The sequence below is a fragment of the Pecten maximus genome, chromosome 2, assembly GCF_902652985.1.
Source record: "Pecten maximus chromosome 2, xPecMax1.1, whole genome shotgun sequence".
NCBI lineage: Eukaryota > Metazoa > Mollusca > Bivalvia > Pectinida > Pectinidae > Pecten > Pecten maximus.
In genome coordinates, this window is record NC_047016.1 from 13844318 (window position 1) to 13866500 (window position 22183).

The following is a 22183-nucleotide window of genomic DNA, read 5'->3' on the forward strand; positions in this document are numbered from 1 at the left end:
CACTCTGAATTTGCAAATTTTGTGACATATACGATAAACGCATGCGCACAACAAACTAAAACACATGGAAACAAAAATGGCTTCCATAGTGAATCCGATTCGACTGCGGTTGGAAACGATAACAGCTTCCGCAATGAAGAGAATAATAGGAAAATGGGTCAAACACAATCCTAGAATTAAACTTGGGAAGCAGTACAATAGATTGTAACAGTTCAAACATGAAAACAACAGTAATACGGACGCCGCTCTAATTCTGCTTGATTGTTTGATAGTAGGTCATGACAATATCGGTAATATTTACACAAACTCGGTAATATTAACACAAACTCGGTAATAGTTCCACAAGTTCGGTAATATTTACACAGTCTGTACCAGTACATCGCTACTGTCACTATACTTTATGAACAGTGTTTACACTTATTTACACATAAATACATGTATGTGTGCCGTAATATATACAGAACGTGTTATTCAACATTTAAACCACTGTATAATATCGTTATCCAACTAACCCAGACGGAATATAGATATCGCCTTGTAAACTATCGTCTGTTTGTGTTGCCACGATTTCAAAACAGTCACGTAATGATTTAAAAATAATTCCCGCGCTAAATTAAGAGGGGGATTCCCAACTAAATCGAGTTGTCAAGCTGGACATAGGGATTGACTGTGAACATTGAGACAGCACAGACACATAGCTGGAAAGGAACAAAACGCGTACATTCAGTGAAAATTGAAACGTTTTTACCGTGATGTCCCTTTTAAATTGAATGCAAGCTGAATAAGTGGATGCATCTATTCAAATGACACATTTGCAGTCCTATCATCACCAAAAATGATTCAAACTGATATAATTTTGTTACCCGTGCTGAAACTGCGTATTTATTAATTAAAATGTAGTTCATCAATTTATTTCACCAGTAGTTTTACATTATAACCACCAGCATTAAAACTATGCCGTTTATCTTTTTTAAAGATATTTCTTGTTTTCATTTATTTCTCTATGCAAATTAATATTCCAACCAAGTATTCCAATCTGACCGATTTTCCATCACAAGGTTCCCTGTTGACTGATATTAACCATAGTATTTCGGCAGAATGTCATGCTCGTTACCAAATATCCTCAAAGAGATTATTTAATGTTGACTCTTGTACCTACTTAGAACTCTATTGTAACTTGGATTTGAAAAAAAATGAAATAATCAGGACATCTAACTATACATAACACACACGTGACAATCTGAGTGCCTGGCACTCTGACACTAAAATAATCAAAATCTTTTTGTTTTACAAGAAGTATGTGTATAGATATTTAGTCATAAGTGGATAATCAAGTGAAATGTTCATAATCAATAGGATGGGTAAGTTGTGAACAGGTGAATGAAATCTAGGAAAATGGCGATGCATCTGAATGCTGCCCCCGTATGAATAGAATGCTAATCTATTAAAATAACTTTTGGAAACTTATTTCATCATCTCATAGCTCCCAAACTGGCCGAAATACCTGTGTATTATAATCACGTGTAAAAACAAAGAAAAATAAAATTACAAAGCATTATAATATGTTTATTACATGATAACAAATTAAATATTTACAACAACAACGAATTCCGGAGATTCGGAAATACTAGTTTGATCATTTGATTTTTCTAACAAGACATTAAATGTTCTTAAGATGAAGTAAAATGTTGAGTAGAACAAGAACACTGTCCACAAAACGACTGTATGACAACAAATTAACACTGAATGATGACAATGGTCCTCTGGCTAAGGTTTAGCGGAGTTTGTCGGTCTGCAGCCACAGGCGCCAACAGCACACTTGCAATCGGAAAATCCTGTGCATCCTATACCGCAAGTACATGGTCCTACAATAAAATGTGGAATATGTCATTTATATAATATTATACTATAACCAGTAAAATCAGCACGGTGGATCACTATTCTCCGTCTTTATTGGTGTTTTATCTAATCAATTACTAGGCAACATTACTTGCCATACTATTGACTATCATCCTAAATATAAAGTATATTACTTGTATTATATCGTATGTTATTTAGCCTGAGAAGTAACATTTTAATCCTAAATATATATATATACAATAAAAACAGTTATTTGATCCTTACGGACGGAATAATAATTTTAAAACAAAAAAACTTAACGTTCTCTTAGCGCTTTCCCTCCATCTTGGGAGTTCTTCAGAAAGGTTTGTTTATATATATATATATATATATTCATTACAAGGAATAGGAGTGAAAACATTGTAGAAATAAATGCAATGTATGGATATATTCCAAAAGTTATATGAAAGTTTTCGATAATCTCCTGTATAATTCATCAAATACAACGGTAAATCCCATTTTCATATTCCCAAGCTCTTTTCAGCTACTCTTTAGATTAACATTGTGCACATTTTTATCATTATAGTATTACCATCCTTGAACTCACCAGAACAATAGCATCTAACTCCACACGTTGGACATTGGCATGTTCCATCACATTCACAGCCGGTAGTATCGCAGCATGTTTCCTTGTAACATTCCTCCAATAGGCAGATGGCGGCACCTGGCAATGAGATAGTTTTTATTGAATCTTTTTGAAGACATGTCTCGTATGACTTTTAAAAATATTTTTTAATTGGACATGACCTGACGTTTATTAAGTTGTCGACTGCGACTCTGGTACCATCGCATGATAAGCAATGATCATTGAAATTATTTATGATACGAATCATTAGAATTTACCTACATTAGTATGTGTCACAATAAAACCAAAGGCTCGGTTATTAATCATAATTCATAATGACTTTTCCCTTGTCGAGAAACTCATTTGATAAATGGTATCACCTTTTCATCTTCTAAAGGTAACATCTTATCCGAATTGGTCGTGTAATATGATAATGGCGAGTAACGTCAAACTCGACCATGTCATATGATATCGGTAAGTAACGTCTCAAACTTTGCTGTGCATCGAAGAATGTCAAGGTTATTTCTTTGTTCAAACGTCGCAGCCCTTCACCCCAGCACGATTCAGACCCAATGGCAGGCAATTGTGTCTCTTCATCATTGAGAAGAAGTCGATTAAATTTCATAGCATATTTGATCCCTTGTTACCATCAATTTAGAGTCGGAGTAATTCTTTTGGACAACTCGCAATTGGAAAAGGTTCATTCTGGCATGCTTTTTAATCTCCGAGCCTCTTAGTAGTTTAATCGAATATACACATTCCCTATCAATATTACTTTTATAAGTTGCCTGTTTTCTCTTAGAAATTATTTCATCGCTGTATCAGATAGTCATAAATCTTGCTACAAACGGAGATGTCATGTTTTACGTTATTGGGCTGATGAATTGAATTTTAAGTCACTGTAGGGCATGATCAAACTTTATTTCTTTCCAATATCTAGGATATGTAATTAACAGCAGACAAAACTGAATGAATTAAATCATTTGTTACCATTCAAGAAGCTTACAGACATAGTCTAATATTGTTAATTGTTTAGGGATTGAGGCATCTCTCAACCCAAAGTAAAATATTTAATATCCCGAGCCTTACGGCTCATCGGTTTAAAATATACATGTGCACCTATACACAAATTCCAAATTATCATAGTGAAGAGGATTCTAAAATTACATTTGTACATAATTCTTTTTTGTTCACAGTTTTTAGAAGTTGAGTAAACTTAAACAAACATTGTTAACTATAACAATATATCTCTGTTCTCATTCATCATATTGCCTTCAAATTTGTCATTTCTATACTCTTTTGCGCGTACATTTAAAACTATAGATTTGTAAAGTAAACCTTTAGAAGATGAATTTATCTTTTCTTTATATTCTTGTTTTGCTGATGTTTATATAATCATATATATGTATCGTACACATATTCCAAAAAGATTATAAATATTCACAGAACGATTCTGATAACACTTACCGTCAGACATCCTAGACCAGATATATTTCCTGCTAAATCGACGTGGAACTGTTTGTAAATATGTTTTGAGTATGATGTAGTGAAAACGTGACAACCTACTTATATCAAATGGGAATCCATAAACCGTGTGCAAATGTTTACGTCGTGCGCAAACTATTCAATTGGTCAAAGGCCGTGTGCAAAGAAAACGAGAAACCACCAGTCGGAACACCTCGCTTTCGTCCATTGATCTTAGCTTAGTAGAAAATAACGAGGAGTTCCGGTTGTAAAAACAACAACAAACCAGTTAATCAATGGGGCCGTGTGCATCAGGAATTTCGTGTGCATCACAGCAGTGATGTTGATATTAAGTATGTGAACTTACTTTTATGGATAATCATAGTAAGTTGTAAGTACTATCTTAGTGACTTACACTGACCATGGTCGTATACAATGTTAATATTCTTGTAATCATGCACTCCCACACGGTGAAGAGTAGCTGGTTAGTGTCGTGTGCAAGACTATGGTCATTATTCACAAGCATTGTCAGCTTAACGACAAACAATATTAAGACAAAATACTGTATATCTGGTGTAACTTATAAACCAAACATGTTTACCATGTCCGTGATTTTGGAATATGGTATGTCCTTACAGACTTTGTTTCTCGTTATGACCTAGTAATACATCATGTAACCGTGTTGCTTTTTAAACACATTAGAAACGCCAGTAAATTAGGTACAAGTGCTTAACATTGGATTTAAGATCTTAGCACAAATTACAATATGTAAACTAGGTTGTAAAGAGGCATTTTTGTAGCTTACACATATTGATGATTCATTCTGTAATAGATACAAAGAAACTTAACACGGAATGGGACGAACACTGGAAACTACACACATATATAACAAAGTGAAATAACTCGCTATTAATAGTTCAATTTCACATGTAATTGCTAAAACGTCACAATACATATCAGCTTTAAGATATTGAAGATTTACAATTCATTGATTTCATTTAAATGATTTCCATGATAATTTCTAGTTAACATTACAGCTAAATTGATATGTATTACAGCTAAAGAAATAATCTATATTCTATCATTCATACATAATTGCGAAAATCATACTATATTAATAATTACATAACATTAATGCTACCCAATTCATATATGAAATAAATGAAATACATGTGTATGGCATAGAGTCGCCATATACATTAGAAACTGCTACTTCTACGACTACCATAATTGCAAATATATGGATATACCGAGAAATCAAAATACCAAAATAACCATTTCCAAACTGAACTTTTACTTTTAGTTCTTTGATTGAAATTATTACAATAAGAATATTAATTCCTAATAACACTAAACACTTCAAAATTATCAGTTATATTCGTAATCATATGCTTTTAAGAAATGATATTTAACAAAATAATGATTCACAGGAAAATGATAGCAATTCAGATTGTTCTGTCTGGAGAAACTTGGAATAAGTTTACGACCTACATATATATAAAATTGGAATTCTTAAACCGTGTGCAAATGTTTATTTCGTGTGCAAACTATTTAATGAGTTACAGGCCGTGTGCAAAGAAAACGGGAAATTACCAGTCGGAGCACCTCGCTTTCATCCATCGATCTTAGCGTCGTAGAAAAAATAACGAGGAGTTCCGGTTTGATAAACAACAACAAACCTGTCAACAAATCGGGTCGTGTGCATAAAGAGTGTCGTGTGCATCACAAAACTTTTAGGGATACGCATTGTAAGTTGTAAGTACCCTAAGTGACTTACACATGGATGATCTGATGCAATGCTAATATTCTTGTAATTATGAACTCCCACACGGTGACTGTTAGCTGTTTAATGCCGTTTGCAAGACTATGGTCATTATTCAGAAGATTTGTCAGCTTAAAGACAAACAATACCATGACAAAATTCTGTATATCTGGTGTAACTTATAAACCAACCATATATGTTTCCCGTGTCCGTGATTTTGTCATATCGTGTGTCCTTATAGACTTTGTTTGTCGTTATGTCCTAGCAATACATCATGTAACAGTGTTGCTTTCCGAACACACCAGAAACCCCAGAAAATTAGGAACGAGTTCTTTATTTAAATTCGAGAGTGGATTTAAGATCTTAGCACAAATAACAGTTTGTAAACTTAGTTGTAGAGAGGCATTTGTGTAGCTAACACATATTGTTGAGTCAATCTGCAATAGATACAAAGAAACTTAACACGACATGGGACGAACACTTGAAATTACGGCATATCTATAACAAAGAAGGTTGATAACGTTTACGACCTTCATATGTAAAATTGAAATTGATAAACCGTGTGCAAATGTTTACGTCGTGTGCAAACTATTCAATGAGTTAAAGACCGTGTGCAAAGAAAACTAGAATTCCATCGATCTTAGCGTCATAGAAAATAACGAGGAGTTCCGCATGGAAAAGAAACAACAAACTATTCAATTAAGTGTCGTGTGCATAAGGAATATCGTATGTGAACTTAGTGATTTACACATGACATGGTTAGTGTCGTGTGCAAGACCATGGAATACCATGTAAAAGCATCAGTACGTATAGATTACTACGTAGGAACATAAGTCAGTATAAAAATGCTGTTTAGACAACATTCAGTATCGACAGAATATGTTTAATTCTGTTTATACTGAAGAACGTTTATAGTCTTATACAGACCACATAAGTATCAAATACAAATATATGTATGAATATATCGTTGATGATCCTACATATTATTAAATGAAAACTGATCCGCTCTATGCAGTTTTCTATGATGAATGAATCTCTTACTAGTATTACATTTTGAATGTTATTACCTGTAATATATCGAATTTTGTTTCTAAACAGTATATTCCAGATCGAAAATATCCCATGCTAACTGAAATTCCCACAAAGTATTCCATAATGGATGATGTCCCTGAATAATACTTTATACTTACTGACTGAAATTCCTACACATTATTCTATACTGGCTGATGTTCCTACATAGTATTCCATACTGACTGATGTTCTTTAGTTATTAGTGGATAATCAAGACAAATATTCATATAATTACAAGAGCCCCATTGGGCCTGTATCGCTCACCTGGATCTGTAGCAACTTTGACGTTGATTGAAGTCATTTCTACTGTTACCACCCACTTTATTTAAATATCATAATATGCTAGGTTTATTCATGTCAATCAATTTTCTAATTCTTCATTCCAGCATACCACTAGCGAAATAATTGTTTACAGATTTAAGCCTATTCCATCCCCGTGACCTTGAGTGTAGGTCAATGACATTCATTTGAACGAACTTGGTAGCACTTTACCAAATTATACTACAGACAGGCCCAAAATCAAGTTCCTGGATCTCCTGTTTGTTGGAAAAAAGTCGTTTTAAGATTATAACCTAATTGACCCATAAGACCTTAAATGAAGATCAAGGTCATTCATTTGAACAAACTTTGTAGCCTTTTACCCAAGCATTCTACACGACCAATATCAAGTCCCTGGGTCTATTGGTTATTGAGAAGAATTGTTTGAAAATTATAGCCCAATTGATGCATGCGATATTGAAATAATGTCAAGGTCATTCATTTGAATAAATGTCATGTATCAAGTCCCGGAGACTCTTGGCTACCGCAAAATCATTGTTTTTATTTCACCCCTGTGATCTTGAATTTTGGTCAAGGTCATTCATTAGACCAAACTTGGTAGCCCTTCACCCAAGCATGCTATAAGCAGGTCCAACATTAATTTTCTAGGTATTTTGGTTATTGGGAAGAAGTTATATCAATATCTCAGCCTTTTTACCCATGATTCATTTGAACCCTATAAAGCTACAGGACTAATATCAAGTCTCTCGGCCTCTTGGTTATTGAGAAGTTATTTAAATGAAAAAAAAAAAAATACGCCGGACGGATGGCCATACAGACAAGATAGAGTTATGAGGTGCAGTCTTTTGTCTGTGAACTTTGTGATGTGCAACGTATGTGTTTTAATGTGCTATGGACATCATATTTTATTTCCGTTCATTTCGTCGCTAAAAAACACATGCGCAGTGAGGTTTAACGATGAATTATGGGAAAAGCATAAATTTACATTAAATTTCATCTCTTATAGGCGACGAAAAAATGTGCACGGAATGAATCGTTAATTTACCCTACAAGTATATCGTAGTGAGTACGGACGGACGAAGGACACCGCACCACGGCATCAGCTCACTTGTCTTTCGGGCAGGTGAGCTAAAAAGGATGGATGATTTGTGAACAGGTGAATGATGAGTTCTTGGAGAATGGCGATGTACCTGAATGTTGTCCCGTATGTATGGAATGCAAATGTGCTAAAATAACTTTTGAAATCTCATACCATTGTCTCATAGTTCATGAAAAACATGTGAACCCCCGTCCGTCCAAATCCACCGAAATACCTGTGTATCATAATGACGTGTAAAATCAAACAAAAAGAGAATTACAAAAGACTAGAATAAGTTTATTAAATAATAACAAATTAAATATTTACAACAGATTCCGGAGAATCGGAAATACTATTTGATCATTTTCCAACAGGACATTAAATGTTCATGAGATGAAGTGAAATATTGAGAAAAACACGAACATTGTTCGCAAAACGTCGGAATGACAACACGTAAACAGTGAATTATGACAACGATCATCTGTCTTGAAAAAATAAGAAGTTATTGCACAGCTAAGCTCCGACTCAAACAATGCATCGGGGTAGTTATTGTTCGAGTATGCTCGGGGATTTATGCAACAGTCAACTTCAAAGAAAAATAGCCACAACCTTGGAACAAGTTTCCTTGTTGTATGCGTAAACAAATATCACAAAATCATAAAGTGTATGATTATCTCGAATAATTAGCAAAAACGTAAACAAACGCGCTTGAGTGCGGGCTACACGAAAAAAACCTGAAAACTAAAAACCGTCGATGTTAAAAATCTGTTGTTTTTTTCTGTCACGGATAGCTGAAAAATAACAACTAGCAAATCATAATTTATCTTTAACAATTTTGTTAATACTACTTCTATGTAACGACTTTGAAACCAATCCCTGACCTAATCATGAACATAGTGAATTGTCATTTTTCCATCTTAACACAAGGAGTGTACGTAATAAAATTTCAGATATTGAATTATTGGCACATGAATATACAGTCATATTACTAACTGAAACTCATTTGGATGAAACGGTTTTAAATTCTGAGCTAATGATTGAGGGTTATTCTGATCCACTCCGACTTGATCGAAACTGTTTTGGGGGTGGTGTCATGGCTTACATATCCGATGATATTCATTACAAACGTAGGCGTGAATTGGAATTTGATGGAGGTGAAGTAATTTAGGTTGAATTAAATTTTGCTAACAGTTCTTACCTCATTTGTACTGTTTATCGTCCTGAAGGATCCCATGTTCCCTTTTGGGATAATTTTCAATCTTCTATAGAGAATGCTTTAAGTATTAGTTCTAATAAATTGTATTATTATATTTGGCGACATTAATATTGACTTGTTCAGAGTTCGAAATCATAGATTTAATGAAATAATTCTTCTTTTTAATTTATCAAACGTAGTACAAGAACCTACTCGTGTAACTGCCCGTTCTAGCACACTCATTGACCCTATCCTTGTAAGTGATACTATAAATGTTATTGAAACTTCTGTTATTCCTGTAGAAAATGAAATAAGCGACCATTCGGCTACACATGTTGTTATCAAACTACCATGGAAAAATACTAACACCTACAAACGTGATGTATGGATGTATAAAGATGCAGACTATGCAAAGTTTAATAAATTTATTGGAGACTTTCCGTGGCAAGAACGCCTGGAAAATTGTCCCATAGACGAGGCATGTGAACTTTTTACTAACACTTTTTTAGAATTCGCGAATATTTGTATACCGAAGAAAACAGTAACAATTAGAAAAAATGACAAGCCATGGTTTAATTCAGAATTACGTAAAGAAATCAGAAAAATGCATATATTACATAAAAAAAAGCCCGTCGATCTAATCGTCCAGGTGATTTGATAAGTTTTAAACATCAACGAAATCGGGTTAATAGCATGAAAAATGTTGCTAAGTTATCGTTTTTCAAAAATATAAATGGTATTATCGACAATCTCGGTGAACATGATTCAAAATCTTATTGGAAATTAATGCATCGTCTCATTGGAAAACCCGTTAAATCAGAATCCATTCCTTCTTTATATGATGGTATAAAAGGTGAGTTACTTTATGATAACAAACAAAAAGGCTGATTTGCTTAATTCATTTTTTCTGTTCAATATCTGAAATTACTGATGAACTACTTAATACTCCTGAATTGACACCGAGATGTCCTAATACTATTGAGACTATCGCTCTATCTATTAACGAAGTAAAGGATATACTTTTAACTCTTAAACTTAACAAAGCAACTGGTAAAGACACTATTAGTCACGAAATGTTAAAAAATACTGCTGAAACTGTTTGTGTTCCTTTACAATTACTTTTTAATGTATCATTAAGTCAGTGTAAGTTTCCTAGTCAATGGAAAACTGCCATGGTAATACCCTTATTTAAAAAGGGTGAACGTTTCCTATGCTCTAACTATAGACCGATCTCTCTTCTTAGTACTGTTAGTAAAGTTTTCGAAAGAGTGGTGTATAAACACTTACATAATTTTGTAATTGAAAACAATCTTTTTTATAAATATCAGTCTGGTTTTCTTCCTTGTCATTCTACTGTGTCTCAACTGATTGAGATTTACCATAATATGTGTCTCTCATTAGAAAATGAATTACAAACATGTATGGTATTTTTCGATATATCCAATGCATTTGATAGAGTATGGCATCAAGGTCTTCTAAAAAAAAACTCATATGGCTTCAAGGGCAAAATCTATAAATGGATACAGGATTACATAACTGATAGAAATCAATTTGTTGTTTTAGGTGACAGTAATTCTTATATGGGTTATCTAAAAGCTGGTGTTCCACAAGGCTCTGTCCTTGGACCTTTTTTATTTTTGATATTTATTAACGATATTTCGGATAATTTGCTATCTTTATCGAGAATGTTTGCTGACCATACCTCCCTCGCATATTCAGCAATAATCAAATAGAAATAGAACACCACATAACTCAAGATTTATTGGTTATTGAAGAACGGTCAAGGCTGTGGAAAGTTAATTTTAATCCAAGAAAAACAGATGTTGTACTGTTTAATCAAATTGATGTTAATTTACAATTTGATAACACAGTTTTGAGCACCAGTAGCACCCATAGACATTTGGGAGTAACATTGAATGAAAACGGAAAATGGGAGACACATATTTCAAATATCACTATTTCGGCTTCGCGACATATATCGGTTCTACGCTAATTGAAATTTACCTTAAATAAGGAAACATTATCAAAATTATATATTGTATTCATAAGACCTCTTTTGGAATATGCGAGTGAAGTATGGGATGGATATAACAATACAGATTCGGAAAAATTAGAGAAAATTCAATTAGAAGCGGCAAGAATAGTTACAGGTTTAACTTCTTTCGCAAGTCGGCAATCTCTATACTTAGAAACTGGGTGGGAACCACTATCTGAAAGACGGAAACAAAAGAAATTGTTATTATTTTATAAAATGCACCATAATTTGGCTCCGTCTTACTTAAATGACATTTTGCCAAACAGAGTTAACGAAAATATTAATTATAACTTAAGAAATAATCAAAATTATATACCACCTAGATGTCGCCTTACATTATTTGAAAATCATTCCTTCCTAGTACTGTGAAATTTTGGAATTCTTTAGACATTTCAATACGGTCTTCAGAAACTGTCAATTTTTAACAAAAAATTAAACCGAAAAAACCTGTAACTAGACTGACCATAGGAAACAGAAAACTTGATGTTATACATACAAGACTCCGACATGGTTGTAGTGCATTAAATGGTGACCTCTATAAGTTAATATAATTCTGTATCCATTTTGCAATTGTTCCTTTCCTGTTGAAAACGCATTTCATTACTTTTTGGAGTGTAATCAATTTAATAACCAACGTGCAATTCTTTTGAGAAAATTATCAGTACACAATGTTAACATTGATTTGAAGTTGATACTTAATGGATCTGATGATCTAAGCGAAAAAGATAATGAAAATATACGTTTAATAATCCAAGAATACATAAAAAATACTGAAAGTTTTCTGTAGTGGTTTAATTTTCATGACTTATAGTACAGTGTATTTATATCTTCAGCTACATAATTATAGTATATATCTTATAATATGTATACAAAACGCCATGTGATGGAAAACTTACTTTCTATAAACTATGGGTACTGGTATGTCAAGTGTATTATTTCTTGTCACCTATAATAATTAATGTTGTGTTTATTTTATATATACGTATATATGTCATCATCATTCATTATAATTGCTGCCATTGCATATATCATCACATACTTGTATATGGAAAAGGACGATATATAAGTTGTATAACTTGTGTCCAATTCCTATTGAATTTTTCAATAAAAATATGTTTAAACTAATCGTGACTGGTGCAACTCAACTCACAAGCCACGCTAGACTTGATGAAGAAACCTGTTGGGACCCCCTTAGTGCTCGCAAGCATAAAATTATTCAATTCCACAAGATTGTTCATGGTCAGTACCCTCCTTACCTGAATAACTTCCTACCTGTTCGTCAATCTGATATTCATACTCATAACACAAGAAGAGCTAATAATTTCTGCCAAATAGAATGTCGAACAAAACTCTATAAATATTCTTTTATATCCTCTTCTGTTGATTTATAGAACACACCTTAAACACCTAAAACATTAAATTCTATCCGTCCATAACTAACTTAAAAAAAATTCTTAACTCCGACACTCTTTCTGCTCACTCTGTCCCTCAGCACTATTACCACTGCAGAAGTAGACACGGCCAGATCCATCATGCACGTCAAAGAATGAACTGCAGCTCAATGAATACTCATCTGTTCGCTTGAAACTTAGTTGATAGCCCTATGTCTTCGTGTAATCTGTCTACTGAAACTACTGAACACTTCTTCCTCCATTGTGCAAATTACCGGTAGCTAAGACTTAAATGTTTAATCGCCTCCTAACTATAACTATAATGTTAACCTTTTACTCCATGGTAGTCTAGAATTCCCTGTTCAGTTCAACGAAGTTAATTCTGATTGTGTTCAATCTAACGTTATTCTGAAATTACCATTGTCTTTGTTCAGTAACGTTGTCTTTATGCCAGAAATCCTATTTATTGTCGCGATAAGTTATATACACTTTGTATAGCGCAGATTTCGTTAAGATTTTGTGTTTGTATTGTTTAACTATATACTAATAGTAAATCCTTATAAAAAATACATGTACAGTCCCAATACTTATATCATATAGTGTAAGTACATTTTTATTATGAACTCGGATGGTAAACAACCCGTGTTTGTTCCTTTCTTGCATTTTTGATGCCAACCCTGATGCCACCCAGTAATCCCCAACCCGACCCCTGCACCCGTTCTCTTTCTCTTTCCTGCACATTTTATATAATATAAATATATATATATGACATATGTATGATTAATTTTGTCAATATCGGTCCATAGCCTATATCTACATCAGGAGACGGATTAATATAAGTACCAAGTACTTGCTTCTGTATCCTTATATTTGTATTATCTGTATGTACCATTGCTATAACCAAATAAAATACAGTTTAAACCAACTTACCGAAATGTACGCCATCACTCTTCGTCTACATATGGTTATTACTTTCAGGATTTCTTTCGTGAACAAATTTAATAACGAATCAAAACAAATATTATTTTTAATGGAATTTATTCGTATAAATATGATCACATTTGAAAAGTAATAAAAAATAAAGTTCAAGCTCGACAGATGTATTCCTACGCCGGACTTGATATAGTTCATTGAAAAATTACTTGAATTTACTGTGGTAGGATTATTGAGTGTGAATTAAGTGGAAATATAAATATTATATTATAAAATGTATTCATACTTTAAAAAAAAATTGTCGGACGTGAATATGGGCGTGTCCACTAGAATGAAGTTATTCATCTGTACTCTCGCATATTTGTTTACAAACCCCGAACGATATGCATATTCCTGATAGAAATATATTAACCAATCATACAAATATCTGTATATTAGTTACTAGTTTCAGGAATGGTGTTTCCTTCCTGTAGACTAGACGCGTTTTCTTCCGTTGTGAGTCCGGCATTGTCAATCTTTGCTTTAATAACTCCCCCCTTCGTTTGGACAGTTCTGGTGGCAGGTCAGTTATCACAGCCATTCCACATCCAGGTCTCAGTATTCTAATGGCTTGATTCAGGACTGTGTCCCTGTCTATAAGGGACACGAATCTAACAATGTTGTTCCGTTTGGCCTCATCTCCAGATGGTAAACTATGTATCGCTTGGACCAATAAGGAACTCACGAAATTTTTTTAGTGTATCTTTGGGTAACTCCTTAATGTTTCCAGGTATCCCCCTCACCACAAGATTCCATTTCCTTCCCCAGAGATCAAGAGCTAACCGTTCATTCCTTTCCTCTTATGGTCGGAAGATGTTTACTATGCATGTCGTTTATTTCTGAGTTGACCCAGGTAGCTGCCGAATCTAGGACATTGACTTTTTCATTAAGAACACACAGGTCTTCTTTAACATTTTTCAAATCTTGGGAAAAGCAGCGGTGAAGATTTTTGAAACATTCAGAGATATCTGAGAAGTTCTCACACTTATAGTCAGGTACTGGGGTTTGGTTGGTACCCATACTGGTCATAAAATTATGTACTGGAACGCACGAGGCAATTATGACACGTGTACGTTACACAGGTGCGCGTTCAGGTGAGAGCTATATATAAGATACCAGTCACCAGCAACAAAAACTGCTCACACAGTCATGAACAATGTTGATATTCAAAAAGAAGACAGTCAATCAGACATCCTTGGGAAAATACAACATGTAACATCAAAATTTCAGGCAAAACACTTGCATAAGTCTGCCATATAACCAATGCACTCACAGAGGCGATCCTCACCACGACTGCTCACCTGGTCGTCATAACCGGAAGTATTACTACAGTATCAATTGATTGTATTACTACAGTATTAATTGATTGTATTACTACAGTATCAATTGATTGTATTACTACAGTATAAATTGATTGTATCACTACAGTATCAACTGATTGTATTACTACAGTATTAATTGATTGTATTACTACCGTATTAATTTATTGTATTACTACAGTATCACTACAGTATTACTACAGTATTACCACAGTATTACTACAGTATCATTTGATTGTATTATTACAGTATTACTACAGTATCAATTGATTGTATTACTACAGTTTTACTACAGTATTACTACAGTATTACTACAGTATCACTACAGTATTAATTGATTGTATTACTACAGTATTAATTGATTGTATTACTACAGTATTACTACAGTATTACTACAGTATCAATTTATTGTATTGCTACAGTATTACTACAGTATTACTACAGTATCAATTGATTGTATTACTACAGTATTACTACAGTATCAATTGATTGTATTTCTACAGTATTACTACAGTATCAATTGATTGTATCACTACAGTATTACTACAGTATTACTACAGTATCAATTGATTGTATTATTACAGTATTACTACAGTATCAATTGATTGTATTATTACAGTATTACTACAGTATCAATTGATTGTATTATTACAGTATTACTACAGTATTAATTGATTGTATTATTACAGTATTACTACAATTGATACTTTAGTAATACAATCCATTGATACTGTAGTAATACAATCAATTGATACTGTAGTTATACAATCAATTGATACTGTAGTAATACTATAGTAATACTATAGTAATACTGTAGTAATACTGTATCAATACTGTAGTAATACTGTATTAATACAATCAATTGATACTGTAGTAATACTATAGTAATACTGTAGTAATACAATCAATTGATACTGTAGTAATACAATCAACTGATACTGTAGTAATACAATCAATTGATTCTGTAGTAATACTATAGTAATACTGTAGTAATACTGTAGTAATACAATCAATTGATACTGTAGTAATACAATCAATTGATACTGTAGTAATACTGTAGTAATACAATCAATTGATACTGTAGTAATACTGTAGTAATACAATCAATTGATACTGTAGTAATACAATCAATTGATACTGTAGTAATAATGTAGTAATACAATCAATTGATACTGTAGTAATATTGTAGTAATACAATCAATGGATACTGTAGTAATACTTTAGTAATACAATCAATTGATACTGTAGTAATACTGTAGTAATACAATCAATTGATACTGTAGTAATACTGTAGTAATACAATCAATTGATACTGTAATAATACTGTAGTAATACAATCAATTGATACTGTAGTAATACTGTAGTAATACAATCAATTAATACTGTAGTAATACTGAAGTAATACTGTAGTAATACTGTAGTAATATAATCAATTGATACTGTAGTGATACAATCAATTGATACTGTAGTAATACTGTAGTAATACTATAGTAATACTGTAGTAATACTGTAGTAATACAATCAATTGATGCTGTAGCAATACTGTAGTAATACTGTAGTAATACTGTAGTAATACAATCAATTGATTCTGTAGTAATACTGTAGTAATACTGTAGTAATACAATCAATTGATACTGTAGTAATACAATCAATTGATACTGTAGTAATATTGTAGTATTACTGTAGTGATACAATCAATTGATACTGTAGTAATACTATAGTAATACTGTAGTGATACAATCAATTGATACTGTAGTAATACTGTAGTAATACAATCCATTAATACTGTAGTAATACTGTAGTAATACTGTAGTGATACAATCAATTGATACTGTAGTAATACAATCAATTGATACTGTAGTAATACTGTAGTAATACAATCAATTGATACTGTAGTAATACAATCAATTGATACTGTAGTAATACTGTAGTAATACAATCAATTGATACTGTAGTAATATTGTAGTATTACTGTAGTGATACAATCAATTGATACTGTAGTAATACTGTAGTAATACAATCAGTTGATACTGTAGTAATACAATCAATTGATACTGTAGTAATACAATCAATTGATACGGTAGTAATACAATCAATTGATACTGTAGTAATACAATCCATTAATACTGTAGTAATACAATCAATTGATACTGTAGTAATACAATCAATTGATACTGTAGTAATACTATAGTAATACTGTAGTAATACAATCAATTGATACTGTAGTAATACTGTAGTAATACTGTAGTAATACAATCAATTGATACTGTAGTAATACTGTAGTAATACTGTAGTAATACAATCAATTGATACTGTAGTAATACTGTAGTAATACAATCAGTTGATACTGTAGTAATACAATCAATTGATACTGTAGTAATACAATCAATTGATACTGTAGTAATATTGTAGTATTACTGTAGTGATACAATCAATTGATACTGTAGTAATACTATAGTAATACTGTAGTGATACAATCAATTGATACTGTAGTAATACTGTAGTAATACAATCCATTAATACTGTAGTAATACTGTAGTAATACTGTAGTAATACTGTAGTGATACAATCAATTGATACTGTAGTAATACAATCAATTGATACTGTAGTAATACTGTAGTAATACAATCAATTGATACTGTAGTAATACAATCAATTGATACTGTAGTAATACTGTAGTAATACAATCAATTGATACTGTAGTAATATTGTAGTATTACTGTAGTGATACAATCAATTGATACTGTAGTAATACTGTAGTAATACAATCAGTTGATACTGTAGTAATACAATCAATTGATACTGTAGTAATACAATCAATTGATACGGTAGTAATACAATCAATTGATACTGTAGTAATACAATCCATTAATACTGTAGTAATACAATCAATTGATACTGTAGTAATACAATCAATTGATACTGTAGTAATACTATAGTAATACTGTAGTAATACAATCAATTGATACTGTAGTAATACTGTAGTAATACTGTAGTAATACAATCAATTGATACTGTAGTAATACTGTAGTAATACAATCAATTGATACTGTAGTAATACTGTAGTAATACAATCAGTTGATACTGTAGTAATACAATCAATTGATACTGTAGTAATACAATCAATTGATACTGTAGTAATACAATCAATTGATAATGTAGTAATACTGTAGTAATACTGTAGTAATACTATCAATTGATACTGTAGTAATACTGTAGTAATACAATCAATTGATACTGCAGTAATACTGTAGTAATACTGTAGTAATACCGTAGTAATACAATCAATTGATACTGTAGTAATACAATCAATTGATACTGTAGTAATACTGTAGTAATACAATCAATTGATACTGTAGTAATACTGTAGTAATACAATCAATTAATACTGTAGTAATACAATCAATTAATACTGTAGTGATACTGTTGTAATACAATCAATTGATACTGTAGTAATACTGTAGTAATACAATAAATTAATACTGTAGTAATACAATCAATTAATACTGTAGTGATACTGTAGCAATACTGTAGTAATACTGTAGTAATACAATCAATTGATACTGAAGCAATACTGTAATAAAATGTAGTAATAATGTAGTGCATTGTAGTAATACAATCAATTAATAATGTAGTGCACTGTAGTAATATAATTAAGACTAGATAATGTTATATAAAGCTTTTATTGTAAATAGAATCAATATCACGTTCTACCACTCACAATAGATTTATCTACGATGATATCAAAATATATAAGTTATACAAGGCAGTTATCATATTAATCACAGCTCATAAGTAGTTATAAAAAAGCAAGAATAATTTTGACTTCGGCTAAAAATCCTAGTAATGCATTAGAAATCTATAGTAACAAGTCATTTGCTTGGCAAATCTACATGTTATTTAATTATCTAAGATATATCGTAAAGCAAATGTAAACAGCCATTTTCCTGAAAATTACAAGGCGAACATTAAATGCTACCTGTTATCATTAAGATAACGGCCATAGCTTGTTTGTTACCCTCATGTCACAAGACACACTGGAGAGTTGACATTACATTGGTGGAACATGTATTATATTATAATAACACAATATACAATTGTATATTATAATGCAATACAATATGATATACATGTAACTATCTGACAATAGATTAAAACATTCATGTCACTACTTTCCTTGTTCACTTTTATGATATTAATGTTAAATGATACCAGTAGTATTTATGATATTATGTCATGTCATATAATATCAAGTATTACCGCAAGAATGTAGCACAATTACGTACATAGTTCAACATGAAATATATATATGTTATAGATGTTGTTACACAACACATGTAGTTTTGTGTTGCTGAAAATAAAATACAATATAATATCATGAACATTTATATACAGTGTAATTATACAATTTCTCCAATGACCAACCCGAGGGGGCTACAAGAAAAACCAATAGGCTGTTTACAACGCACCGACCTGAACTGAAAATACAATATAATATCATGAACATTTATAGCAATACAATTTCTCAAATGACAACCCGAGGGGGCAACAAGAAACACCAATAGGCTGTTTACAACGCATCGACCTGAACAGAAAATACAATATAATATTATGCTTTACAATATCTATACTGATCTGAAATAGTTAAGACATACACTTCTTGTAACTATACTTTGCACATTTAAGTAATAATAATAATAATTATACATTTATCGACGAAATTGTGAACAGAAATTGTCTTAGCTTTCCTTATGTTTTGGTATTTTGAGTACACAAGGTCGTTTGGAATAGTATCGCTTAATGTACTCACGCCTTAAGTCAGTATGGGAGTCACATTTCAGTATGAAACGAAATTTGTCTTCAATGTCATTTTCATTGCACATGGTACAGATTCATTGAGTTCTTTGTTGGTTTCCAAATCAATATTTAAAGTATTGAAACGTGCAATCCACTGTTTATATGAGGCATTAATTATATTTCTTATGATATTGAAGAGAAAATTTATCAACAAGTTGTCGATAACGAGAGCCTCTGGAACATGTTTGGGTACTACATAATAATTGTTGCTGATATACATCAGATAATCAATAATTCTACAGTTATTACTACTATTCAGGACATTGAGTTTCTAAAGGTAGCTTAATCCTAATATGTTGATTTCGGTTTGGATGTTTAGGTCCAACCGTCATTTAATGATACTCGCTCTTCGTAACATGCTTTTAAAATGCAATTATGCGATGTTCTTAATTTTAACCGGCACTTAATTATGCTAGGTTTCTACTCACAGGTAGTGGCAATCTTCCTTAAATCACAGTGTTTTTCTTTACACCATTTTTTTTTTTATTACAAAAAAGGATATGTACTTTCACAACATCCAAAGCTTTATGAAAACCCCATACCTCTGCATCGTAATTTAATATATACGATCCTGACGTAGGTGTCGAAAACAGAACATTACGTTTCAATATCAAAATTAAGACTTGTGAACTTATCACTCAACGCAAAATACGCCTCATTACCTTGATCTGCAATTTGACATTATGAGCAAAAAGTCCACCTGGATAATTAAAACTGATATGCAACCCCTAATTCTCTGTTATCATAAACCTCGAATACCCTGTTTTATTAATTCTCAGTCTGTCGGTAAGCTCGAATACCCTGTTTTCTTAATTCTCAGTCTGTCGGTAAGCTCGAATACCTTGTTTTATTAATTCTCAGTCTGTCGGTAAGCTCGAATACCCTGTTTTCTTAATTCTCAGTCTGTCGGTAAGCTCGAATACCCTGTTTTCTTAATTCTCAGTCTGTCGGTAAGCTCGAATACCCTGTTTTATTAATTCTCAGTCTGTCGGTAAGCTCGAATACCCTGTTTTATTAATTCTCAGTCTGTCGGTAAGCTCGAATACCCTGTTTTATTAATTCTCAGTCTGTCGGTAAGCTCGAATACCTTGTTTTCTTAATTCGCAGTCTGTAGGTAAGCTCGAATACCCTGTTTTATTAATTCACAGTCTGTCGGTAAGCTCGAATACCCTGTTTTATCAATTCACAGTCTGTCGATAAGCTCGAATACCCTGTTTTATTAATTCACAGTCTGTCGGTAAGCTCGAATACCCTGTTTTATTAATTCACAGTCTGTCGGTAAGCTCGAAAACAGTGTTTCGCGATGATATCTATGTGATATCTATGTCATAATCATATTCTTCTTTGATTCTTGGAGTTTCCATTTCGTCAGATAATACGACGACTATTATCATTCGAAAATGGTAAAGGACATCCCCCTCCCCGATTATAAAGAATAGATCAATATAGAATCCGTCTAATCTTTCCCATTAGTGACGACATTGTTGAATGTCTCGGTGTAGCCTGCAATGTTTTCGTACGGAATAGCCTGTGTTAGGACGACACACTTTGAATGCATGTTCAATCCACGAGTTGACTCCACCTGATCCTGATTTGAGACGTCATTCACCATTTTGCTGTATGATGCGGAAGTGCCGGCGGTGCGAACATCAACACCACGACTGTTTTGAATGCTATCCGAAGTAGAAGTATCTTCCACACCCTTACTATGCCGTATAGCCTGACCTGTGATGTGTTTATTGATTGTCCTAGAATCTCTAATGCTGCCTCCGTCCGTCTCACTCATACCAGTTCGACTTGACTTATGCATCCCAGAAACGGTTTGCTGTTTGTAACTTTTAAGATTGTGTAACACACCACTTGAGCTGTTGTTAGTCATGCTCCTTGAACTAATGATGGCGTTACTTGCCTTGATGTCGTTGACAGCTCTAGAAAAGCGACTGGCCTGGCTCGAACCCGCGTCGTCCAATCCGCAACTATGACGTACACTGCCACTGCGTTCCTGGTGGTCTATTCCACGACTATTTCGCCAGGCATTACCCGACTTGCTGTCACTCACTGCATTCCCAAACGAAAACGAATTTGACCTGGACACGTAACAAAATCCGCCTGAATGTGAAAAACTATTACCTTTACTGCTTTCCGATTTTGAAGCGTCATTTCTCATTAGTTTACTATTCTGTTTCTCACTATATCCTTTTGAATTTCGGAACGAGTCTCCATCTGATCGGTTATCGAAACCCTTATTGTGATATGACTCGTCGCTGGTTCCTTGATCACACAAAGATTTCGCATT

At 32.7% G+C, this 22183-nt stretch overlaps 1 protein-coding gene across 1 annotated transcript; it reads right to left on the reverse strand.

The window, feature by feature from the left end:
- Positions 1-1545: 1545 nt before the first annotated feature.
- On the reverse strand, positions 1546-4048 carry LOC117318272 (metallothionein 10-Ia-like). The gene is made up of 3 exons (XM_033873277.1): positions 3932-4048; positions 2447-2563; positions 1546-1865 (listed from the first exon to the last, which is right to left on the reverse strand). Exons 1-3 carry the CDS (start codon positions 3939-3941, stop codon positions 1768-1770), a joined length of 225 nt encoding a protein of 74 aa, XP_033729168.1. The 5' UTR covers positions 3942-4048; the 3' UTR covers positions 1546-1767.
- Between the last annotated feature and the right edge of the window lie 18135 nt (positions 4049-22183).

Excerpts from the sequence above, each read along its gene's own strand:
- LOC117318272 (XM_033873277.1), bottom strand. Across the intron at positions 1,866-2,446 it reads AGTTAGATGCTATTGTTCTG|GACCATGTACTTGCGGTATA; the intron begins GTGAGTTCAAGG and ends ATTTTATTGTAG.